Source organism: Manacus candei, unplaced genomic scaffold (assembly GCF_025592945.1).
Source record: "Manacus candei isolate 608988 ecotype Guabito, Panama unplaced genomic scaffold, ASM2559294v1 h1tg000013l, whole genome shotgun sequence".
NCBI lineage: Eukaryota > Metazoa > Chordata > Aves > Passeriformes > Pipridae > Manacus > Manacus candei.
Window position 1 is genome coordinate 7,567,337 of NW_026138061.1, and position 27,119 is coordinate 7,594,455.

Below are 27,119 nucleotides of genomic sequence, written 5' to 3' on the forward strand. Positions count from 1 at the left end.
AGTGTTAAAATAGGGGAATAGGCCCAACTGTGCTGTGGTCATGCCTAAAGTTTAATTGTCAGCACAAAAACTGGTCCAGTTTTGGCCCATGCCAAACAGCATTCCCCTTCGGATGTTAGTAGCAGCCTGTTGATGGCCTTAGGGGTGGGCTGGTTTATCTGCCTGGGAAAAAAAATCCACATTAAAGCTCTGAGCTGTTGATCCTCATTCTAGTCAGTTTAAAACATATCTCCATAACTATAGGCTGTGTAGTTGTCACATGACTTAGATGTAGCTTACAGACCCCTTCAAAATGGAAATTACCTTCAAAATTGAAGTTGGATTCTGGACTCAGCAGTTCTGTGGTAGGAAAAGCCACTCACTGAGGAAATTGCCAGAACCAAGATATGATAACTTGGTTATAATAATAGTTTATTACACTGGGTTCACTAAGGGTACAAATTTCTCCTAGCAAAATATGTACTCTGTACAAAGATGACCCTGAATTTGGGAAGCCTCAGAATTTCAGTGTTTTTTTCCCTGAGTGGAATCTGTCTATGCCTCTGCAGCTCAGCTGGATGTGCTTTGGGTGTTAGTGGTCTGGATATAGAAGGGTTAATCCTCTGCCTCTGTCTTAGTCATGTTGCAAGACATGGGAAAAGAAAAACACTGCCCCTGTGAAAATAAATACAATTGTTAGTAAAAGTTAACATAGCACCAAAGCAACTTTACAAAGCCAAACATTTCACATTTAGATTGTATTAAATTTGCTGTAAACTTGGGTTGTTATTAAAGAAGTTTGTGTGAGGTAAATACTAATTTACAGTGAGCAGTATAAGTTTATAAATTGTAATCTTGGACAAGGTCAGATGAACAGGGACTGACAAGAATAGCAACAGTGAAGCTTCATCTTGTTTTCAACTGATTTTCTGTGCTCCACTGGGATATACCATTCATCAGAGACATTCCAGAGTCAGGCTGGTCATCACAGAATCATAGAATGGTTTGAAGTGGAAGGGAACTGAAGGATCATCTCGTTCCAACCCCCTTGCCACGGGCAGGGACACCTCCCACTGGACCAGGTTGCTCATAGCTCCATCCAGTCTGGCAGTGAACACCTCCAGGAATGGGGCATCCACAGCTTCTCTGGACAGCTTGTTCCAGTGCCTCACCACTCTCGCAGGGAAGAATTTCTTCCTAGTATGTAATCTAATTTTACCCTCCTTCAGTTTAAACTGATATGAGCTATGGAAGTAATGCACATGGGCCAGTGAAAAGCATACCCAATATGTGAGTTTAAGAATCATATGCATATCATATCCTGCTGACAGGACTTGCATTGGAGCAGCTGAGTTACTGTGGATGCAGCATCTCTTACTGTTTGGGGAATCTTTTTTTTCATCGCTCCCCATTGCACAGAGGCAGACATTTAACAGTTAGAGATCTACTGCCTGGAGATATGTACCCAAATGTCTTTTATTTACTTTGCTTGATGGACTGAAGCTCCTCAAGCAGGAAAACAGCGGGCCAAGGTTCCTGGTTCCTGCAGCTTTCAAAGAAGTCAGTCACCTGGACAATCCTCATTAATGTGGGATGAATTTCTCTCTAAAAGCCTCCAGTCCTTTTTAATTTCTCTGTCTTTTTCATCTTTTCACCATATAGGTAGCCTAAAATCAAAGCCAGTTGGGTTAAATCTGGACTAGCTGATTTTCCAAAGTCATGTAGAAACCTTGTGAGAAAGCCTCATCTCTTAAAACCTTTGTTTAGTACTTTATCTTTGAATGCTATAGTGGTAAAAGGAAAAAAAAAAAAATCAAGCAGTAATCTTTAATAGCTTTGTTAATGACGTTACCATATTTAGGCTGCCCTTGGAGTGTTATTGTTGGAGTGCCATTGTAAAAGCCAGAGTTTATTATCCAGATTGCAGTATTCAAATAACATTAAAGATCACTCAGAAACCCACAAAAATAGTAAGTTAAGAGCTAATGAAGTCCTTTTGGATTCACCCAGGCTGCTGGGTGTGGAAGGAATCTTCAGTCCCCGAGGGATCTCACTGTGAGTACAACGTGAGACATATGCTGTAATACTTAAGCAATGTGGAGTGAATTAGGGGTAAAATGGAAACCTTAATTAAGCATTTTCATTTACTGTCATGGATTGCAGCCAGGCCTACAATGTTATTTGAACATAAGGTTTGTGGGTTTCATTTCCATGACCTTTTTCCAAGGGAAATGATGGTATTCAAGTACCAGAGGATGCTTCTTGCAGTGTGTAAAGGGTATGATGCATCTCAAATAGCATTCCCATTACACATTGTGATAATAACAGTCATTTTTCTTTGTTGTTTGGATGGCTGCTGGGGATTCCAGGGTTCTTTCACCATTTATGGATATGGGTATATTCTACAGTACCGGAGGTGGCTGCTTAATGAAGAATCAAGTGGGTCATTTGTGTGTGATAGACTTGGCTTGAGATATATTGTTGGGTTATTTCAACTTTAAAAATGTTTACATAAATATTTTATGAGGAACAGAAGAGTAAAATCTCTATCTTAAGCCTAGAGAACTAGACACAGAAGAGCCAAATGGGAAGACTTTATAAACTGCATGTTCAGGGCAAAGACATTTCAGGCTGCATGTATATTGTTAAATGAGGGTTGGAGACACGTACACTGCAGTCTCCCTGATCCTGTGTATTGGGAAATGCCCTTAAGCTGAACTATGCCCCATCAGAGGTTTTGTGTTGCATAAAGAGATAGTTCACTCCAAAACAAAGCATGAGTTACAATCAGTATTTAGACAAAGTGAATAATCTAGTGAGTAGGCTTGAAAGTAAATTTTGGGTGTTGTTATCTGACAGTGGGAATATATCCCCCCTTCTGAGGAAGAGTGGAAACAGACAAGTGCATCACTTAGAGATTGGGGTCAACCAATAGGTTGTGTGACTTTTACTGGTGCCATTCATATTTTGCATCCTGCTAGCTGAAATAATCAAAACAATATCATAAATGTGGCACTAATAAATGGCCTCAGTAAAAAAATATAGACACAAACACAGAACTTTGATTTGATAACATGTTGTTTGAGGCTTTTCCATAGAATTCCCAATAAAAACATGTTTTTCAGCATCTTGAGAACAAAAATCAGAGGAGAGTCAGGAAATACTGCCATGGGTTTAAGTTTGCCATACAAGTGTTCAATCTGTAATTAACTTAAATGACTACAGAAATCACATTTTCTAGTAGTTTCCTAAAAAGTGCTCAAGAGCAGAAGATCACAGCTGGTGGCACTCAAACCTCTAAAGATCAGCCAGTGATTACTTTATGGAGAGGAACGTGCCCTGCCAGGACTAATCCCATCATCTGCAAAGAAATTCTCCACAGATTTCAGTAGCTTATTCTGCTCCCTGTGTTTCCTGCATTGCCTTCACAGCTGGTAGGTCACAACATGCTCAGCAACAGCCTCAACGGTGACACAGCATAAGAGTTGAGGAATATAAATATTTAACTTGGCCTTGTCATAACACAGGGAGAGATATAGAGACATTTGTCAGACTTACCGGATTATTTTAATCTTAAAGAGAAATGTAAGGGCCTTTCTGTCTGCTGGCCTTTGAAATTTCAGTGCAAGGAAGGCTAAGGTTTAGAGATTTGCCATTGCCTTTTGTTGTGTGGAATTCCAGATGTATTTGTTTGAGCTGCACTTTGTCATAAAAATCAGTATTTTTCTGTCACAGGTGATTCTCAAAAAAATTCTGTGAGCCTGTTACAATTCTGGAACACGAACGTGTGGCCACAGATATTCATGTTTTAGATAGCAGGGCCCATGTCAGTAAAAACCCCCTGACAGTAACTAAGAGACATAAAAACAGGAGGAAAAGGAAGACAAGATCTCTCTGTAAACTCACTCGTGCCTGCCACATCAGACTTAGCGGCCCAGCACTGCTCAAGAACACCTGGCTGCCTGTGGCTGAGAGAGGCTGCCTGCAAGGGCTTCATACAAGCTCTATCTCTCTCTCTGCTATGGACCACAAGGTGTGGCTCGAGTGTGTTACTGGTGCTTGGTGTGCAGACTGATGCAAAACTTTGTGGGATTCTTCACTTACCACAAAAAAAAGAAAAATCCATGGGAGCCGCATATCAAAAAAGCAAGCAAACAAACAGCAATGTATGAAAAGAAAGCTGCTTTCTTCCTTCAGTAAAAAAACCCAAACAAACTAATTCCTGGGAAACTGCATATTAAAAAAGCAAACAAACAAGGGGAAATGTGCAGAAGAGAACATTCACATTGCAAATTAGGTCTTCACACAGTTATGAGCACTGGATTTATGATTGCATCTGCAACCTTCACTAAACTCTTATTAAACATAGATATTTATTATATAATTTATTTATTCCTTTATTTATTATAAAATTTATTTATTGCTATCTGTTCATTTTCAAGGGACAAACACTGAGAAAAAGTCGACAGTGATCACACAGCCAGGCAGTGGCAGAGGTCAGTCAATGGCTTAATTCTCCCAATAATCAGATCAATGCCCTGTGTACTGCTCTGATACTCTCAGGTAGATGTTTTAACAAAATCACCAATAGGTTGCATTCACCGATTTATATTTCTTAGTTATTATTTTTTTTGTGGTCTCAGCTATCATGTTTCTGTACACTGGGTCTCCTGCTGAAGTTTCAAAGTCTTTTTATCACTCACTCAGCATTGCTTATTGCAGAAATGGAAACAGTGAGGTTTGTCTATAAGCTCAGGTCTTGCAACTAAAAACGCACTAAAAGAAAGAAGAGAGTCATCAGGAAAAGCAACTGGACTTTATTTATGAAGAATGTGTCAGATCACAAGAAAAGAAAAAACCCACACCAGTTTTAGTTAAAAGTGCAATTGGCAAGTAAAGGCAATGAGTGGAAACAATTTAAAAAGAAGATAATATAACAAATGAGAAGGTTGGAAACATATTACGTGATTTTTCTCTAATTAGGTGGTTGATAAGGGAAGCTGAAGACATCAGACATCAATCAGAGTTAAAAGGGCCAAAGACAGGATGAAAGAGAGGGTTTTTAAGTGTGTCAGGAACAAATTAAATGCCAATAACAATGAAGGTGGCGTGCTTCTAGTCTGTACTGGGGAGCAAGCAGGATGATACACTGAGATCGCATGAGGATGACAGACTGCTTTCTGAGCCTGTAGTGGTTCAGAGAACACGGAACAACAGCAGGTCTGGATAACTTTGACTTCGGCATCTTAAAGTGAAGTTGATGTGGTTTCTGGTTCCCTGATGTTTCCTTTTAATCTCACAATACTGGGGAAATTACAGACTACTGGAAAAATGTTAATTCTCTGCCAATATTTGCTGAGGACAAACAAGACAATGCAAAGATAGGCTCAAAGCCAACCAGCTGTTTGTATGAAAAAGAGACATATTCATAAATCAACTATAAGGCTCAAGGCTAGGACTACAATTAATGACCATTAATGACATGTTACTATGAAAATAGCTCTTATCTAACAAAACTGATGCTTTCTATATGGCAGTAAACTTACTAAGGAGACTGCATAGCTTGAACATACTCTAAATATTTTAGGCTTTTAGTACCACGTAGTATTCTAAATAAAATAAGATAAAGTATACTCTGTACAACACTGAAGCACAAATACTAATGAATTAAAGAGCCTCTTTTCTGACAGCTTTCAATTTATTTATTTTTTTTTAGTGAGTAGATTCTACGAAGCAATAGATCTCCTAGTGGATTTCATAGAGATTGGTCCAAAATCAAGTTTTTATCAGCACCTTTGGGGTTGAAACTAAAGCTTCCCAATGACATAAAGATTGTCAGACTCCTAAATTTTTCCTGTGACTAGATAATAAAAAAAGATGATGAAACATTTTGTAAATTGGGTCCATTCAGAGTAAATGCAAATGAATAAAGGTGGCAGACCTAAAGATGATATTGGGTGCACAGATGAATTTTTATCTTAAGAATGATGGTGGGGAAAATGACATCACTGATGTGATCATCAGACATACACAGGGGAGGAAAGTGAGTAAGAGAAGGGATGTGATTTCCACCTGGTTTTGTGGCAGCAATGTGTACCAGAGTACTGCATCTTGGCCTGATAACCCTGTTTTTAAAGGCTTGGTGAAAAATTGCACAGGAAGCAGAGAAAAGCCACAGAAAAATACCCAACAACTCTAGAGCTGAAAGAAAATATCTCACAATTAAATAAGTAAGTTATTAGAAAATCTGCCTTCTGTAAGTTACTAGGTAGGAAGAATGAGGAGGCATGGAGAAAACACAAGGTAACAGAAGTTGCACAGAAGACAACAGCTAACAGTTAAAATGAGACAAGCTTAAGGCAGAGGTAAGGTCTACCAGTCTCTCCAAAGGGAGATTGATTAGATCAGTGAAGCAAGAGAGCAAGAGGAGTGGTGGCAGCTCAAACTCCTGCTGTTTCCAGCCGTGGTTGGATGCTTTTCAAGATAATCCTTTACCATGATCTGATTGCAGGCGACTGGGTGATATTCTGTGACTTGCAATTCACAGGATGAGAGAAAAGTAGTCTTAAATCCTGCAAAAATGGCCCTGCTCTGAGCTGCTGGTAATGCACAAGAGAAATCTAGATATTACTGTACAGAGATTTTAGAGGCCACTGCCTTAATATGTGTAGGCATATTTTCTTTTTTAACAAAGGACTATGAAGCAATATATAGAGAGAGAGCTTCCCAAATTTTTTCTATTCTTTTTGACCTCTTTCTGTTAATTTATTGGTAGCAATCAAGCATGCCTCAGATTCCCATGTATGCATCTGGCATTTCATATCCATCACTGAGTTATTTCCACCACATAGCAAATTTCCTCATGGGAAAAAACCAAACAAACCCAAACTCCAAAGCCATGCAGTTCCATGGAAGGCTGAATTCTGCAAATCCCCACAGAAGTCAATAATTAGGCTTGACATCACATAGTACACATATCCATAAGGCTTCTGTTTATGACCGAACCAACCCAATTTCTCTTTATAGTCAAACTTTGAACAACCTGGTCTAGTGGGAGGTGTCCCTGCTCACAGCAGAGGGTTTGGAACCAGATGATCTTTGGGGTCTCTTCCAACCCAAACCATTCTATGACTCTATGTCTCTGTGATTCAATGGAGAACAAACCAACAGCGTCTGTGGGGCTGAGGGGATGGTTCAACTTCTCAAGAACACACCTGTGGGTGGGTGGATAAACTAAACCATAAACTCCACTGACTCAACTGGCTGTGATGGCAGACCAGACAGCCAGCTCAGGTTTGCCTCCTACAACGGCAGGTGTGATGAGTCACTTCTGTTGGTCCTACAGATCTTCCCTATTGCTGAGGGTTTTGGTATGAGCAGCATGTAGGGCCAAATGGAATACATTGCTTTGGCCTATGTTGCAATTAATTTTATTGCATATGGCAAAAGGAAACTAGATGACCCTGTTTTTTTAGGATAAAGCCAAGCAAATGACTTCGAAACATGTATAAATTGCATTTGAAGGATTTAAACCCATAGAAACTTTGGCCAAGTTGGGAGAAGATGGGTTTACGTTTCTATCATTGTACAACTGTCTCAGACAAAAAAATTATTTAAAAAAATTGAATATTTTACCTTGTTGCAGCTCTACCAGTCACTTGTTTCTTTCCCCTTTTTGCTGTTATTTAATCATGGAGCTTAGGAACAGCTCCCAGAATTCATGCCAACTGCACATGACACTGTGATGATGTAATATAATTTCCTCTCCGTGGTCCATATATGCTAAGACAGAGACTATGCAGATATGTTATATTTATAGGATAATATTTCCTAAAATAACACAATTTTTTCCTAATTGTTCTGGTCTCCAAGTCATTACCACATCTTTCAAGTAGTATTTCCCTAACCTCATGATTAGTAGTGTGAATGCAAGGAAGTGCTGCAAGGAATTACTCAAGATCAGAGTCATTTATACCAAAAGTCCATTTTTTCTCTTTTCACAGGGAAAATATGGTAGTCATATAATCTAGAGTTGACCTTAGACCAACACATACAGCATGTGGGGGATATTCAGCTCTGCTTCATGTGCTCAGGCCCACTGGAGAGGCAGCAGTCAATGAGGCACTGCTCTCTGCCAGCAGTGCAGCTGGAGGAAGGCTTTGCCTGGATCCCAAATGCAGGGTCACAATCTTTCATACAGTGGCAAGTCCTGGTTCAAGCCCCAGGGTCCAATGGGAGAAGAGAGTTCTACTGCTGTCTCCAGTGTTGGTTCCTGTCAGCCACTCTACAGTAGGTGTGAAAATTGCACAGCAAACAGAAAGAGTAGACTGAGAATTTGGTGTGCAAATCTCTTCTGAGAGCTCAGCCATTCCACATGTGCAGGTACAAAGCAGTCTCCAGATATATATTGCATAAACACCTTCAGTTCATAAAAAGGTGTAAGCAAACATCATCAACTGTAACCTACCTTTAACCCTGAGCCCACCTCGGTGTGAAAAGTTGGACTTTGGGATCTAAAATCCCTTTGGGCATTATGTCTATGGTTTTAAGGGTTACACTTTTCACACAACAGAAACTACTCTGTAAATACTGGATTCTCCAGGGAAGTCCAACTCCTTTATGCTGCTTTGGGGAAGCAGAACACTTAACTGCTTTAGCCTGCTTTATAGCTGCTTTGTGTCCCTGGGGCAGTGCAAAGGGGTTTGATGCATTTTCTCCTGCAAAGCCCAGGGAATGCTAATGGTAGGTGTAAGAATAGACAGTCTCACCTGGGACAAGGAAATAGAAGCAATCATTCCCAAGAACCTTCCAGAGACCCTGAGCACACTGAAGGGCACTGAGCTTAGCATTAGCTGAGGAGACAGAAATATATATTTTATGGAGTTTTCCAAATAATTTGCCAAATGTCACACTTCCAGCTAGGAAGGGGTATTGAAATGCTGCTGGATGTGCAAGAACCAGCACATGTGTGGTTTAAGGGATAAACTGTGGAAAAAACTATATCATCAGGAGCTAGATTTGAGATTTATGTGCCCACTACAACTCCTTGTTCCATGCTGTAATAATATTTCATTATCCAGCCAGCCTGCAGATCAAGATCATGAAAAGTTCATGCATATGAAACATCTGTTTTATCATTCATGACAATAAGTCAAACACCAGATAATTTCCTCCAGCACTTTCTTCACCGTGCTTCTCCACAGGAACGTACAGTGGAAACAGCTATCCCTCAATAAGTACTTGCAGATCCCTGGGGAGATGTCACAAGAAATGCTTTTTGGCTTGTTGGTGTGGATGTGTTGCCATTTTGACCTTTTCTAGAGCAAAAGAGCAAAACTTTTAAGAAAACGTGGGAGAGGATTAATGCACAGTGGTGTGTATCTGACATCATTTAATATCCTATTTCTCTTCAGAATTTCCATGACCCAGTTTTCAAGGAGAGTGTAAGAAAGAGACATCTATAACTGAATACAGAGGGCTTATATCTTCTGTCATTTGATGGCACATCTGTTTGTTAGGCACCTGCTTCTCAATCCAGTGCAACACTGAGGTTTCTCTTTGCTCACAGAAGCAATGATCCTAGAACATTTCTTTGTAGCAACCTCAGTCCTGGTGAAAATGAGTTGGTAGAGGATCCTGGTTTCCCCCAGTCTTCAGACTGGAGATGAAATACAGCCTACACCGATACTGACTGGCAATTCCATGCATCAGACAGATGGTCTATGAGGACATGCAAGAAGTGGAAACTAGGTCAGTTTACTAAAGATGCCCATAAAAGAATTGCTGGAGCATGCAGGAGCAAAATCATAAAGACCAAAACACAAAACAAAATACATGAAAGGTAGCAAAGAGCTTTCTATTAATATTTCAGCAGAAGGAGGAAGATGAGGGAAGAAGCTGGTCCTTCACTTAGGGAGGAAGGGAAGCTAATAATGCCTGGAGGGCTGAAGTGGTTAATGCCTTTCACCTTTCTGCCTTCACTAAAACCGCAATGAGCTCATGACGAACATGGTAACACCAGTGAGTGGGGAGGAGCAATTCAGTCTACAACAACCAAAAGGTAGGCTAAGGGATTTCATTGAAAAGACAGATTCTTTTGTTTCAAATTGCAGAACTGGCAAGTCACTGTCTTGAAGGATATGTGAGATCTAGGAGGGAGAGAAAAAGGCAGATATGGGTCTATTGTTCTGGAGGAAAGGGAAGAGCTAGGGAATTATTAACCAATCAGTATACTGTCAACTCCTAGAAAAACACTCAAACTAATGGAACAAACCATTTAGGAACACTTTGAAGATCAGAGGGAGTTTAGCAACATTATGACTTGTTTTGTTTAAAAACAAATCATGATTAAAAGAACACCAGATTTGTGACAGAATATCTACTATAGAAGAAGATGAAATTACTCTGGTATGATTTCACCTTGACTGTAGCAGGACTTTTGCCACTACACCACATGAAATTTACTCAAGTGAGTTTGGAATCTAACCCAGATTCAATCCTGTAGTGTGGATGGCTATCTGGCAGGAGTTGGGAGTTGTCTGTGCTGCTCTCTTGTCCTGGAGGGAAAGCTGGAGTGGGACTTTGAAATGTAACCTGAGGTCTTTCAAAATCTTTCTGTCTTAAGTAGCAGCACATAGGAGCTACATCTGCTGATGGTGCAAATGGAGGTTTAAAAAAAAAAAAGAATCACCAAGAGATCCTATGAAATAATTAGTTCATAAAAGAGTTTAGGACCACAGCAGGCATGGGGTTGGCTCAGGCTTCTCAGTTGTATCAACAGCAATGACTTATTTTCTCCAAGGATTCAGTAAAGGCTTGGCGTGCATTTATCATAGGAAAACTAATACAGGGGAAATAACAGAGAGGGAGAGAAGTAAAGCCTTGCAGGCTACTGGTCCTGCCAGGGCATTTCTGAGGGTGGCTGCTGCTGCTGTTGAGACCTTGTTGCTTTTGTCAACCATTTTATCCCAGAAGATTTAAGTGATGTTGCAGACATCCTCCCTCTTCTGCTGCAATGGTGACCAGATGCCAACAACAGGGTTGTGGCCATTCAGGTGATGCTTGACAGTCATCTCCTTCAGTGGGAGCAACCAGGGTAGTGAGAATTCGTGGCTTCCTAGGTCTGGGAAGTGAACTCTAGGAAGTATAAAGAGGGGGTCTCTTTCTAGTTCAAGTGCCAGCCCTAGTTTGGGACACCTCAAAGAATACAGGGAGACCAAGAAATTATGATGTCTGAGCAAACAGTTGGACAACTGGGAAAGAAGATATTGCAGTGGAAATATGTATGTTGTCTTTAAACTCATTGAACGCTGCAATGAAGAGCATAGAAAGGATTTTTTTTCCAGTGTGCCCAAAGAACAGGGGACCTACACTGAAGTAGGAGAGATTTATGGTAGATATTAGGCTTAACTCTCTAACTATGAAGAGAGGGAAGGCCTGGAACAGTTCACTGCAGAGTGGTTAGAGGGAATCAGCCTTGCTCCCTGGAGACAAGGTTAGACAAGCATCTGTCAGGAAGAGTTTAGTTAATGCAGTTTGTGCCTTGGGGCAGGAGAGACATGAGAGGAACCCTTTAGTCTCTTCCAGTCCTCTGATTGTGCCTCAGATGTACTCCCTTAACTCCCTCCCCCTCACATTTTTCTTCTTGAGCTCCAGAGTCTGCTCACCAGAGGCTCAGAGCCTTGGCCTTGCTCTCAGCCCATATCCTTCCCTGCTCCAAAACCAGCCTGGGGTCCTCAGGCGGGAGAGAGGTTGTGATGGCTCCCACCTGAGGAAGTCCCTTGCCAGGAGCTGTACTCCATCACTGGTACTCTGAGGGAAGCCATCCCTCTCCATCACCTATGTGGACACTTGTCCAAGGCACATTTCAAGAAACGTGGAAGCTCTCCTAACCTGGCCACCTTACTTGTAGCCTCAGCAGCCACCTTAAGACTCAAATGGGTCAGAGATTTTTCTCCTTGAGGTGCCTCTGGGAGGTGACAGAAGATGAAGACAACAGTCCCCACTGTGAAAAGAAAAGGGTGGTTTTCCTGGGAAACCCCTCACCCCCATGGCCTACAACAACTTGAGGCAACTGAAAATAGAGGAGACTCTCTACTCACCGAGGGCATGGTGGTGTCTCAGTCAGGGGGACAAACTGCGCATCTTCCTCGCTCCATGTAGAATCCTGGTCTGTGAAGTGCAGGCAGTACAGCCAGACAGTCCCTCAAGGGCTGTCACCAGGGACCAGGGATGTCATGCCAAAGAAATGCATTTGCGACTGAAAAAGTGAACAGATAAAACTTCAAAAGGCATCAGAAAGAGCCTGACAAATAAAGATAGACCTTAATGGTCAAAAGCGACCAATTTTTTTTTTTCAAAATTCTAGTTTCTTCCTTTAAAACTGAGCATTTTTATTTGTTCTGAGGGATGTTTCTGTGAGATGCCCCAAAGGACAATCTGAGAAGTGTGGGTCATGTTGTGATGCACCAAATGGAGGTCAGGGAGTCAGTGAGTGGGAGTAATGGAAACCAGCCTGTGAGGAACTGAAGGACCTACAGGATCAGGGGGTGGCTTCACTACAACTCAAATAGTTCCCACTGTATTGCAGCCTGAACACACTATTCAGGGACTGAAGCCATGTTATAATAGACCCTAAATAACAGTTCTGGAAAAGTGAAGACTACATCTTGTAACACAGTAGAAAGGAAGAGTTAATTAAAAATAGATGTAGGAGTGGGGACAGAGTGAGAAGGACCCTTTGATTTACTGGAATTAGCCTCTAAATTCTTCAAGTCAAGTTGATCCCTTAAGTCGCTAAACTTCTCCTTTGTCAAGTAAGGAGTAGGTATCATGACATAATTAGGGCAGAAAATGACTTTTTGGAACATGGTGAAGGGTTTTCATTCTTGGCATCTAGTGGTGCTACTAATGTCAAATTGAGTTCCAACTTATGAATAATAGGTACAACAATCTCAGTGAAACTGGATGTTCTTCAGGGCTGATGGATTTACAGGTTGCAATTTTAACTTTTCTTTGTTAAAAAGAAAACAAACCAGAAACCATGCTGGCAACAATTTTTGCTCAATGTGGGGGATACAGGATTTACCCTCTGTATATTTTTCCCATGCTTAGAGCTGAAATAACTAATACAGCTGCAGCATCATAGTGTTGTGGATCCCATATGAAGCCTCACATAGTGTCCCAAAATATGTCCTCCTTGTCCAAATTTGCTTTGTGAAGCCTGTCCTGGCTGAACATGTGCAGCCCAGCAGTTCCTCAGGGACTCAACAACTTTGTGTGAGATCAAAGCCATGGTAAAGGGCAAGAAGTACTGCCAGAACCCATGAAACCATTTTTTTAATTGATGAAGAAAAGCATTTGCTGGATCATCATGAAGTCATAAATTGCACTGACCTTTTCCCTGAGCATGCAGGGTCAGTGCCTTGTCCTAGCCTGTTCTTCTCCTTTTCCCTCAGGTTGAATACAAGTCCATATCATGACATCTGCTCCAAAAGGCTGGCAGGAGGAAGAAAAAGAGAAGCCCAGGAAGAAGCAGTGACTACTCAGTGTGGTGCCCTCAGTCCAGAAGAGGGTGGAAAGTTCTATCACACTCGGTAGGGATGGAAAACAGTGGAACTGACCACAAAGACCAGAGCCTGGGGCAGTGATCTGCTCTGGGAATCCAGGTGTGATACATCGCTTCCTGTGCCCTGTTCCCTTTCTTTGCATTGGGACTTCTGTGTTGGCAAACAACAGTCCTCTAAATGAAATTAGGAAACAAAATCAGAATGCTCCCAATTTTGAAAAACTGAAAATGAATGCTAGCAGACATTGTGGTGAACACCCTCCAGGGCATGGAAAAGTAGTTTATTATCTTCAATATCATCTTTTTAAAATGTTTCAGATGCAATTATCAATGGTAACAAAAACATGTATATCTTGAGTGATCTTCATAAGTGACACCTCCTTCTGCTGAGGTCTCCGAAAGAGCTCGTATAATCAGACCCTCAATTTATTCATCTTCTTGAGGCAGAACCACTCTATATCCACGGAAAAGTGACTGTATATTTGTGATTGGAACAGACTTAATATTTTACTTCCTAAGGTGGTAGCATGAAAATGGATACCTTTGTTTTCACCCCTTTTGCTTTTATAACAGAGACTAAACTAAGGGAAAATATTGTCATGGGATGGGAGGAGAGGAAGTGCAAAGTGTTGCTTGCAAGCAATAAAAAAGTAAAAAGATGAGAACTTGAGAGCACGTGGACTATGTGTGCCTAAAGTAGCAGTATTTTTGTGAGCACTACATCAATAAAGCCACTTTCCCCATAGATTTGTGTCTGGTGGCTGACTGCAAACTTCAGCTGAAGCTGTTTTCCTGCAGTTGTCTGTCTGAGAGGTCTCAGCTGCGTGGCTTCTCTGGCCTCTAATAGTGTGTGAGTAACCACCCCACTTTTCCCAAAGGTGTGATACTCCTGTGGCCTCTCTCATCTTCCTGGGAGCCTCCTTCACAAAGTGCACAGGAATGTGATCGTCTGTGAGATACCCATCTTTCTGAAAACTTGGCTTGGTTTTGCCCAAAAGGCTCAAAAATTACTGCAAAGGCACAGGGAGAGACAGACATGAACACACACAAAGTGATTGCATAAGCTCCATTTCCCCAGGAAACACGGACTGAAAGCAGCTCTGTTGAAAGAGAAATGTTTACTAACCAAATACCACAGGAAACTTTGAATAAAACGTTACCAGAGTTAGAATGCAGAATTTGGATACTCAGGCCATAGAGGGAAAATATTTGGTCCTCAAATATTTCATGTTTCAAACAGGTTCAATCTCCTGGGGATCTATTCATAGCTTTTCTAAACATCTCATAAGGTTTCATTATTATTTTCTTTAATAAGAAAAGAAATATGATTTGTCTGCATTTATTAACAAAATATTTTAAAAACAACACATGGGTTAGAAGGGTAGACCTACTTTTCAACAGAAAAACAAGCCTATCTCAGACAGGAGATGGTTCTGTTTTATAGACCCCATTGTACTTGTACATTTAATGCAATTTCATGGGCTTGTTTGGGTTTCTTTTTTCTTTTTTTTTTCCAACCAAAGCTATGTATGATCTAACCCAACCTTGGAAATTCACAGACATATTTAGAGTGCTGGAAAGCCTCAGTGTGTGACTGAAAAGATAAAATTTGAGTCCAATCTTACCTAGACTAGAATTTCCAGGAGAACAGAGATTTCCCTCCTTTTATAGCCAACTCCATCCCAGAGACTGGAGAATATTACTGTGCTAGTAAAAGGAAAAAGGCCCAGATGAATGAATAGTTGTACAGGTCTGTAGTCATTGATCCAGAGAATAGAATTATTCTATACATATGCAATGTGTGTGGACATTATCTACAGTGGATGACATGGTTTTTTGGAGCATGTCATGAAATGACTTGTCCTGGAGACCATGATATGAAGCCGACCAACCTATGGAGGGAGCAGGCTGAGTTGCTTCAGGAATGTGTGCAATATTTTTGGGATTTTTCATCCTTTCATAGCTTGTTATCCAATATATTCTCCTCTCTTTTCATGGACATCAAGAAAAACATCTGCAGGAGGCAAACCTTGCTCTTCCCACATTTGTTCAAATAGTTGAACTAATATTCATGAATAATGCATTGCATCAATAAATGCCACAAATCAATTCAACTCCAAGGACTTCATACTTAAACCAGCTGAGGCTCAGACTCAATATGTGCCATTTATCCAGATTCTTTCATTGATTAGTAAATATAAGGTCAATCTTTATTTCCAGAGGACTACTTTTCTACGGCAAGGATTTATCAGAGGTTGTTTATACTTTTAGCAGGTTCCTCATTCTTTGTGTCCTGTTCATTTTGGTTAATTATCCTCAGAGCTTGGTATCTTATTTGTGTGCTGTTTTTGTGTTTGGTTGCTTTTTTTTTTATTCTTATTATTTTGGCCTTTTTTTCTCTTATGCTAAGTTCTGTTTGAAAGCTTTAATTAAGAAATTGATGGGTTTTTGAATGCAAGTACTGGGACAGACAATTGCCCAGGAAAAACACTGGATACCCTGGTGTACTGTTGCTGCTGTTACAAATGCCTGGTACTTGTTCAAAATCATTAGAATATGTATTCTGGCCACATAAATGTCCATCAGGAAATTATGAGAATTTAAGAATAGATGAACACAGCAGTCAGGCCATTGCTCTTGAGGGCAATGAAGAAAATACAATATGTTCCTGTCATCAATAACTGAAAATCTAATAAAACACATGTTTATAAATTGATATAAAGTTCTACATAATTTTAAATGAGAAAGTACAGAAAATAGTATTTTAATGATTTGTTTTTTGGCTACTGTCATTGACACCCTTACATTTTTACTCAGCTGCTGTCAGTCAGATTAGTACTGCTGAAATCAAAGGAGTCACACAGATTGACACCACCTGAAGACCTGTCCTAATAAATCTGAGTTTATTTATGAGGGACGAAACCACAGTCGTGTCTCCCCAGAGGCAATATTCTCACTTGAATGGTGAGAATAAATTGTTTTGGCTGCATGAATGAATTAATATTGAATGCTCCACTTTTAAGACTCAGCTACCCCTTCACCCATATTAGTGGATCTAATTTATACCAGACCTATGCAGAAATGATTCCTTAGTCCTGGGGTGCTGATAGGCTGGTTTACCTGACCTAGCTGATTTCCTGTTTAGCTGTTGGATGTGTGATCAGCCTCACAAGTATTCTGGCATGAAGAGTGCAAGCCACACAGCATGGTGCATACTTACTCAGTAATGGAAACCTGGGTTGAATAACATTCCAAGGTAAATCCCTTAATCTGGCATTTTTAAAGGGACTGAGGGAATTCAGTCGTGGATTTGTCACATTAGCTCCTTGCTGGTACCTTCTGTATCACTGTGCCAGGGATATGAGGCTAAAGAGGAGCAAAGGAGCATTTGTCTCTCTGTCCACAGTGTTATTCCCATCCATTTTTTCTTTTGAAAAAACTGTGTAGACAGCAACAGAATGAGTCCTCCTGTGGTATTGCAGCTTCTTACACTCCAGTGTCAAGTCTCATCTACAAAGGCCAGCATCTCTGTGGAAATGAGATATTTACCTGTGCTCAGCTGGAGCACATGTTGACTCAATTTTAAGATGCTTGATGTTGTCAAGAGTCAGCTAAAACAGATGTTTTCATATTCCTGTTTCCAAAGCTTCTTTGATATTTCAAAGGGCCAGGCTGATGTAACTCTCCTTTGCATCACCTAAGTAGTAATAACAACAACAATAATAGATTTGACTACTTTTCAGTAGTCAGTATTTTTCAGGTGGGGCAGTTTGACTTCCCCACCTCCCTTTCCATTCCAGTATGTGCTTCCTGAATCCCAGCCTTCATGCTGGTTGAAAGCATCTTCTCCATCACTCTGTCATGGAGAAAAGCAGAAGAAAATGCAACCTGATAGAAAACTAACACAGCTACTCATTTGGCTTGTTTAAAAGCCAGACTCATGACTCAGCCTTTACCTTTTATGGGTCAGGAAATTCCAAGGTGCTCTTTTTTTGTTTTCCCCCTGTACTTTTAGGCAGACAGAGATCAGACTCTCTGTCTGATCTCACTTATTACAAGGGAAATCCACTACAGGCAAGGAGCTATTCCTGCCACACTTTTGCAAGAGAGAACTGCACCCATCCTACCTGAACTCCCTTTCTATTCTTAGTAGTCCCTGTATTCTTTGGCTGGCTACAGTCCTCAGTAAAAGTACCAGACACATTAAATGGGATAAAATAAATCAGCCTATTTCCCAGTTTATTTATTCTAAGAAGACTGTAAAATAGAGTCAAATTGAGAAACCTGTTTACGAGGCTAAGAAGCATAAGGCAGGTATTGAGGAAGGAGTGATATTAAAGTGTTAGCCTAACACAATCTGAGGTCTTAACAGGAGTGTGCTACCTGTTTCCAGTCCACTGTGGATGATGTGGTTGCAGAGTGATGGATAGTGGCATTCACAGATATAATGTCCATGGAAAGTGAAAGGTAAAGAGAAAAATCATAGAACTATAATATTCAAGATCCGGAAAACCGATTAGACACAGAGAACCAAAAGCAATATGGCTTCCTTGTTTTATTGAAGAGAAGAGTCAGCAGTGATTTATGGAACCCTTGCATGTTTATGTGTCGGAAGGAGGTGCCAAACTCTCATCAGCCAAGCAGACATTGGCAGAAAGATGAAACCAGCAAACTCAGACTGAAAATAAGGCACAAACTTTTAATAGCAAATGTAACTGAACTCATCAAACATGAAGTGGATTTTCCATTGTTTGAAGATCTGAAATTGAAGTCTTTGAACTAGACAGAGAAGTGTATTTAGAGCCTCTGTTTATTGGGGTCAGTACAAGACTCCCCAGGATCAAACCAAATGCAGGATTGCAATGATCTCTTTCAGCACTGTCATCCGTAGAGGAATCCAAGAGCTCACAGAAGCCAAGGTGTAGGCTGCTGCCATCACTGAGTTCAACAAGGGCCAAAATGTCCCTGTCACTTGAGATTTAATGAAATAATCCTACACCCAGTTACAGCTCTAAGTGCACCGATGTGCCATATCCACAGAGGAATCACTATCAGAAAGATTTGCTGAGGCAACTGGATGTCTCAGCACCCCTGCCCTGGAGCTGCAGGCCCACTCCTTGATCCCTGTCTCATCCAAACTAAGACAGAGTGTCTGGTTTATAAGTGTCATAAGACAAACTCTCGCAAACAATGTGAGATGGGCTGTGGAGCTTCACACAGCCAGATGTCCACTCTCAATGTCTCCATCTTTGCTGACACACTTGACCACAGCATATGCTAAGGAATTCAATGAGGGCAGTGAAATATGCAGTGGAAACAGTCAAAGAAGAGTGAGATAACCAAATGTTTTTCTGGGGAAAAAAATCCAAATCCACACAGTGCCATTTCTGATGTCATTCTTAAAGTGTTCTTTCCCTTGATGTTGGAGTCTGATAACCCAGGAGTTTTGAACTCTTGTTCCTCCTCCATTTGCAAAGCTACTTTTGCTAGTCCTACCATCATAGCTCCTTTGTCTCTGAGCCATTAATCACAATTTGTATAAGGTATTAGCTGCCAACTCTACCTCTGAGCCTATTACCCTAGGCTAATCCATCTAGCTTCACCTTTCACTTCATGGAATCACAGAATATACTGAGTCGAAGGGACTCACCAGGATCATCCAGCCCTATACAAGACCATTCCCAAGAGTCACACCATGTGCCTAAGACTGCTGTCAAATCCTTCTGGAGTTCTGTCAGCCTTGGTACAGTGATCACTTCTCTGGGGAGCCTGTTCTAGTGCCCAACCACCCTGTGAGTGAAGAACCTTTTTCTAATATCCAACCTAAACCTCCCCTGGCAACTTGATGCCATTCCCTCAGGTCCTGTCACTGGTCACCACAGAGAAGAGATCAGTGCCTGCCCCTCCTCTTCCCCTCACAAGGAAGTTGTAGACTGAAATGAGATCTCCCCTCAGTCTCCTGTTCTCCAGGCTGAACGGACCAAGTGACCTCAGCTGCTTCACAAATTATTCAGAGATTTGGACCCCAAAGTCAGGCACTCAGTGGTATCCAGATGCAGATGAACACCAGCTGGGTGTCACAAAGATAGCAGGGTTTGTTTTAAGTTCCTCAGCAGAGAAAGAGAATCCCCGTGACTGAATGTTGACAGTGTACAAGGAAGGATGTGTGCTGGTGACAGCAAGGTGAGAGAGAAATATTGAAATAGAAAGAGGTAGAATGAATGAATAGAGGAGGAATTGAGGAAAAGGAGGGAAGGATATAAAGGAGGAAGAACAGAAACAGACTGGAGGAACCTGACAGAAAACACAGTCCTCAGCCTGGTCTTTAGGATTTTGAGTCCTGGGAAGAGGCTATGGTAGGGGAGAAGGTGATGGAGGAGGACGACAGGACGTGGAACTTTCTTTAGTTTGCAGCCAATTCTGGTTGAATCATCTCCCACAGCAACTGTGGGTATCCAGGCTGTCACACAAATAATGTGTTCTTTTAGGGTTCCCTGATCCAGATGGTGTAAAACATTAAACTGCCCATGTCACATCTCGCAGCACAAAGGGATTGAAGTTGCTGTGAGAACAAGTGGTACTGGAGCACAGATTCCTCGCTCTCGCCATCCCAGTCACTGTCAACCACAGCCTTGAGCATTCAGTTGTGCCCAGTCTGGGGAGCAAACCCCACCACAGCACCAGGCCCCCAGGAGGGCTGGTTTAGAATCATAGAATGGTTTGGGTTGGAAGGAACCTTAAAGTCATCTAGTTCCAACCCCCTTCCCATGGACAGGGACAGCTTCCACTAGACCAGATTGCTCAAAACCCCTCCAACCTGGCCTTGAACACTTCCAGGGATGGGGCATCCACAGCTCTGGGCAACTTGTTCCAGTCTTTTACAACTCCCACGGGAAAGAATTTCTTCATAATATCTAATCTAAACCCACCCTCTTTTAGTTTAAAGCCATCCCCCCTTGTCCTGCCACCACATGCCTTTGTCGAAGACTCCTTCCCTGCTCTCTTGTAGACCTCTTTAAGGTGTAGAAAGGTGCTATAAGGTCTTCTCAGAGCCTTCTCCAAGTTGAACAACCCCAACTCTCTCAGCCTTTCCTCACAGGAGAGATGCTCCATCCCTCTGATCATCTTAGTGGCTCTCCTCTGGACTTACTTCAATGGACCCACATCCTTCTTATGTTGGGTGGCTGCTTAGGCTGGGGAACATGACCTGGCACACCTGAGTTCCAGGAGGTCCCCAAAACTGAACAGAGGTTAAGGAAAAATCTCAGTTCTGGTTTGGCCATTGCTGCCCAGCTGTGTCACATCAAGCAGAAAGGCTTGACTACTTTTAAATTTACCTTGACACTCTTTTAGCCCATGAATCACCTCTGGTGTTTAAGACCTGTAAAGCTGTTTAACACGATTTTCCCTTCGAAAACACTCATTTTCCTTATACTATCCTATTTCAGTTTAAGGATGAAAGAGACTTTGAATTCTTTCAAATTGAGGTTTAGAAGAATGACAGTAAATACTCTACCTTGTGCCTGAGTAAAAGGAGAAAAATATATCACAGACGGCCCAGCTAAAATCAGGTATGCATTAACAGTGATACAGGTGATCAGAGAGTTTGGGATGGGGTTTGAGTTCAGGGTGGGATTTGCACTCCCATGTACCTGGGCAAAATTTTTTATGCCCACTGCTGGCACAGGATAGAAGTATGATTGGGCCCAGGAGCTGATGCACACTCTTAAACACTCCACTGAAATCATGGGAGGGATGTGTGGCATGGCAGGGGATTGGTGATCTAGGGTTGCTCTGTAAAAAAAGGAGTCCCAAGGGAACTGGTAGACCGGCTCCCACAGGGTGTGCTTGCAGGGCAAATATCCTTTTGCTCTTCAAATGAAGCCACTCTTTTTTAAAAATCAAATAAATCACACATCTGTGCATATTTGTATACGTGTCAGCTCGTTAATCAAAATCAGTAAAGCCAGATCAAACATTTCTTGCTGTACATTGCAGGAGTCTGAAAACCATGAGCAACGTGAGGGGTGAGCTCTGAGCATTTCAGAGCTGTGCTAAAATCGCAGCGTGTTGGACCCCGGCGCTGCAGCTTTCCCTTTAAGAGCCCTTTGGCTCACGGCGATGCACTGAAATGCAGGAGGTGGGACAACACCACACACAAAAATGAAGAAGTGAAGGCAGGAAAAGTTTCTCCAGAGGAAAAATGCAGGGCTTGTCCTTCACCATGACGTCAGATCTGTCTTTAATAAAATCCCCAAAGAGCCAAGAGAAAAAGGCAGAGTGCCTAGGCTAGGTTGCCAGTTCAGGATTGCTCTGCATTCCCCAAAGTGGTGTTTTTGTTCAAAACGGATCTAAATCTGGGTTCAATCAAATGTATTTAATCCCGGCTTCCAGGGATGAGGTGGCTTTTGCCCTGGATTCTAGCAGCAAGCAGCATTTTGCAGGTGAGTTTGGAAACTGCAGGAGAGACTTCTGCAAACACACTTGGGTTAAATGTGAGGTGGGCAGGGAGAGCTGAGTGTGGTGCATGTGGGAAGGTGGGCACTTGCAAAATCTGGGGAGGTGGGACATGTGACAGTAGGAAAGGAAAGGTGAGCTGTGGGGGAGAGGAAAGGAAAGGAAAGGAAAGGAAAGGAAAGGAAAGGAAAGGAAAGGAAAGGAAAGGAAAGGAAAGGAAAGGAAAGGAAAGGAAAGGAAAGGAAAGGAAAGGAAAGGAAAGGAAAGGAAAGGAAAGGAAAGGAAAGGAAAGGAAAGGAAAGGAAAGGAAAGGAAAGGAAAGGAAAGGAAAGGAAAGGAAAGGAAAGGAAAGGAAAGGAAAGGAAAGGAAAGGGAGAAGTGTGCAGAAATGTGTCAGAGTTGAGTTCTACTCAACATCCAGGTGGATCTGCACAGAAAACTGTAGGTTGTGTTTTTTCTTTTTTTATTTGTTTGTTTAGTTGGTTCGTTGGTTGGTTTTGTTTGTTTGGTTTTTTGTTTGTTTGTTTGTTTGTTTGTTTATTGCTACTAGTTGTGTCGTGGAGCAAAAGAAGGAAGAGATCCCCCGTTGCTGCCTGAAGAGCCAGGCTGAGGCTGGTGAGGGGACCGGGCTGGAGGGGAAAGGGCAGGTTCCCGACTGGCGGCGATGCCCGGGATGGGCCAGGGCCGAGGCAGCGCCGGTGCCGGTACCGGGACGGGGCGGGGACAGGAGCGGGGCCGGGAGGTGCTGCGGCCACTCCCGCAGGCGAGGAGCTGCTGCGTCTGCCCCGGAGCCGGAGAGGCAGAAGGGTTTGTTCCCCCTCCCGATCTATCGGAGCTGCCCTCTCCACGCAGCAGCAGCCACTTTCCTTCCCCATCCTCTTTGGAAAAACCTGTCAGGGGAAGCCGCTCATTTTCCAAAGGTGCAGGCATTTTGCTTTGCTTTCCCGGTGCGTGCTCTCAGATTCGATGGAATTCTCGGGAGAGAGAGAATCTCAGTTTCTTGGACTGAGAGCTGCCGTGGGAAGGGGATGAGGCTCCGACGGGAGCGGGCAGCGCCCATCCCCGGCAGGGGAGCGGTCCCCTGTCCCGCGTTCCCGGAGGCAGCCCTGGGCCAAGGGATCCGTGGGAGTCCCGAGAGCGAGGGGTTCCTAGGGACCCCTTCGGGCTGCCCAGCTTGAGGCTGGGGAATTCCCTGAACCAGACAGACACGTGTAAACTGTGTCTGAGCATCCCCCTGCTCTGAGTGGGATGATATCAACTACTCTGCTCAGGGGATTTTGCTTAGCAGGGCTGCCGGCACCAGGGGTTGGCTTGTGTGTTGAGAGATAAAGCAACGCTTTAAGACAGGAAAGTAGCACGGGTGATGTGGCACACCAGGCACACCTGTGCGAGAGCAGATGGAACAGAGATAAATCCTGTGTGGACGTTGAGATGGACTGATAACAGGGTCTCTTCTAGAAAACAACCACAACACAAAACTAACAGCAAACAAACTGCTCCTCTTGGGCTTTCTGAGGGAAGCTGGCTCTTACCACAGTTGATTTTTGTCCAGCAAGTAAAAAAATCACAGAGGGAGTCGTCCACAAACTCCCCAAACACTGTTACTAGAGGATATCTGTGTGAGCCTTGTATATTGTACGGTGGTTGTCCTGGGTTCCCTTGGTATCAGAGATGTTTGTAAAAAAAGCTGCTGCAGCATGAAAATATGTGTGTGAGTGCATGCAGGCACATGTGCCTGCTGGGGGGGTGAGGAAGGGAGTGCAGTCCTGATATCCCTAGCTGCGTGTCTGGTCTAAAGAGTATCTAAAGAGTTCAAAACACTACCAACAGTAGCCTAAAAAGAGTCCTGGGTCTCAGCAGTTCCAGTTCCAGCTCTCCATCGAATTGAACAGGTGAAGCTGTGCCTCCCTGGAGCATTCAGGGACACTGTCACCTCCCAGACACATCCACAGGGTGTTGTACTTAAAAACTCCTGAGCAGGGACAACTTTTCCCCAGTAATGAACTGGTTTCCTTTAGGTCTTCTCCACACCTGAACTGGGGTGTGGTGGAGGGTTTATAGGCTGATGAAAGGGAGATTTCTGTCCATCACTCATAAGGGAATGGGGAAACAGAGATGACAAAGTGTATGGCATGAATTGGTGAGAGGGGCTGGGGACAGAACAACTGGGAGGTAGTATTTGCCTATGTAATACTTAAAGGACTTTTGGGAGAAGAGCAGGCTTAGTTTGATCTGATTAAGGGGGATGTCCAAAGGAACAAGTAATATTGAGATATTTTAACAGAGGGGTACTGGGAAAGCTCTAACACTACCCCACCTCACTGTCCTTAGTGTTCGTCTTTGCTGGCATACTCATAACAGTAATAAAGATCTTTCCAATGCTCCAGAGACATCCATGGAGTGGTAGCATCAGGTGACTGTGCATATTGTGCAAAGCCTTGTGGTCTCCCTGGGGACTTGTCACTCTTTATGTGTATGAAGAACTATGGACAAAAAAAAGATGCTCCACTGGGAAAGAGGAGAGTTGACTATCTAGGATATATATATTCTCGTTCCAGAAAGAAAGGCACAGGAGTCAATATGGGAAGGTCAGGCAGACCTTCAGAATGCCTTCTGAAAAGGCATTTCAGAAGGCAGCTGTCAGATTAAGCGTCCCCCAATACTGTATGAAGCTACAAGCAGTTACCGAGTTCTTAAATAGTTTTACCAACAAGGTTTGGGGTTTTTTTTAGATCGAAACTGCACAGGTGATGGGCTTGTGAAAGAAAAAATAACAGAGCATAGCTGGAATTTCAGACATAAGTTTTCAAACTTTTCTTAAAATATTTTTTTTCATAGATACAAGGGCAGAGACCATGGGAGCTCAAGTCCTGTCAACTAAGCTGAGATTCCTCAGAGCCCTGAGTCATTTTTGCAGCAAGGACTTTAAGGTTGGATGTGTTGGCCCCTTTCAGTGTTATACAGTGAGGAATCAGAGCCAGAATCTTCAGCCCCAAGTCCTGATGACTCAGAAGAAGTGAGACCACTTGTTCAGATGGGACAAAATGTTCCAAACCAGGATGATGATTAGAAAAACAATTCTGCACTTAGTAGAAAATTAGTAAAGGACATTAGATAGAAAGAACAGCATTGGAGGTTTCTAAAATATTTGAAGTGGAGAAACGGGTGGTGTGTGGATATAAAAATGTAAAATAAATGATAACAGGGTGAATGGAAATCTGTAGACTTTTCCTCAAATAGTGAAGAATGGTGTTGCTCTTCATCATGTTAACTAGTAGGCAGGTATTGACTGCTATATGTGATGGCAGTCATGGTGCACAGACACCAGGCTTCTGGCTTCGGTGAGTGGGAGGGAGGAGAGAGATGTTCAAAGATGGTTTTATGTAGGCATCATCTCCTTTGTGGGCATGTAGTTCACTAGATAGTTACTGATATTGACCCAAGCTCAGGTTGTGTGGAAAGTGGTTTAAAAACCATAATGTGTGGGTTTTCCTTCTTTTTGTGAGGTTTATGTTTACAGATATAAAACCAAGGATTTAATTTGTAAAATACTTGGATTTGGTAGTAGGAAAAAATGATTACATTTCATTGGGCTCTTCCAGGCAAAACCACATTCTGACCAAACATAAACAACAACAACAAAAACAAAAAAAAAGGAAGAAAAAAAACCAAAACAAAACCCCAAACAAACAACCAAAAAAAAAAAAAGAAAAAAAAAAAGAAAAAAAGTGACACCCTCTTGCCTGGAAAAATCTTGTGGCTCTCCAGTGGAGGAGAGCTAAGGTTTACCTGTTGAGTGCTTCTTATCAGAAGGCTACAGATTTTCATCATGGCTAATGATGCACAGATAATCTCAGGCAGCACAGGTTCAAAGTTTCTATGTTTTGTTCCTTTAACCTTCTCACCATTCCCTATTGCTTGACAGCATCTGGTTACCAGAGATAGTCTGGATACACTTCTCTATAGAAGGGCTCTTATCCTATGCTTACATAAATTGTAGGTGTCAATTGAAATTGCTCTGGTTATAGAAGCTGAAGATCCAGCCATGAAAATGAGCATCCTGAGGCTTGGAGCTGGAAGACAGAGTTCCCGTGGGTATGGCTGCATCGTATGTGGGGCCTTCCCAAAGCTGATCTTTTGTTTGGCAGTCCTCCCTCACACACCCACTCAAAGAATGAAATCATTGCTAAGGCAACACCCTGAAGGTAGCACTGAATGTGTTCATGTGGATCAGAGGCCCAAACCCAAGTCTGTTTCTCATGAAGGTGCCTCCTAAGTACACAAACACGAACCTGTGAAGTTTTTGCTGAGAGAAGCAGGAGTTTGTGCATTTTTTTCACAACTTTTCCTACTGGTATCTGAATTTGCTTTGGTAGACATCAGCTGCCAGTGTTCAACAATCTCTTTGCCAACATCAACCACAACAGAGCTGGGGACAGGGATTGGCTTCCTCACCCTCCTTGCAGTTGTGCCACTGCCTGTTTGTGTCCCTTGTGTCTGTCCTTCCTCCCTTCCACACTGCACCTGCCTGCAGGTGAGGCTTCTCCGGGAAAAGACATTGTTTACAAGTGACAGCTGTGGATTTTAGCAAAAGCGTAAAATTTATATGATGACACTGGATGTCTGTCCTTTGAAAGACTTGTGCATGTTTAGTTTCTCCTGCCTTTTCTGGGTACTATGAAAAGGCAACATTCGAAAATTTCAGAAGTCCTCCACACTCGCATAGAACATTTGACTTCTCTTTTCAGAAGCTCTGGGCTCCCATATTGGGATGTTAAGAGTTGCTTTAGCATTTTGCCAGTGCTCAGCTTACTGAGAACTGCTCTTTTTGGATGGTCTCAGTGTCCCAGAGGGGTCTTGAGCATTCCTGTCTGGACAGCCCTGGCTCTCATGCATGGGTGGAAATGAAGCTGTTTATAAACCCAAGAAACAATACCATGTATGTGAACCTTGGCAGTTGTTGCCTGGTGAAAGCCAGACACCCACAGCTTCAGCTGGAGATATATTTGTGTATTGAACCTGACAGTGTCTCATTTTATGGGCCAGAAAACAGGATAAGGTGTTCTCAGTCTTTCATATCTGTCACCAGGAGGTTCAGGTAGTCACCCTGGATTAA

At 42.4% G+C, this 27,119-nt stretch overlaps 1 protein-coding gene across 2 annotated transcripts in view; it reads left to right on the forward strand.

The window, feature by feature from the left end:
- The first annotated feature begins 21,752 nt into the window (after positions 1–21,752).
- Positions 21,753–27,119, forward strand: part of CCN4 (cellular communication network factor 4) — a 35,639-nt gene continuing 30,272 nt past the window's right edge. For both annotated transcript variants that reach the window (XM_051778574.1, XM_051778570.1), the window contains exon 1: positions 21,753–21,990. In XM_051778574.1, the coding sequence (XP_051634534.1) occupies positions 21,918–21,990 (73 nt within the window). In that variant the 5' untranslated portion in view covers positions 21,753–21,917. The remainder of the gene's footprint in view (positions 21,991–27,119) is intronic.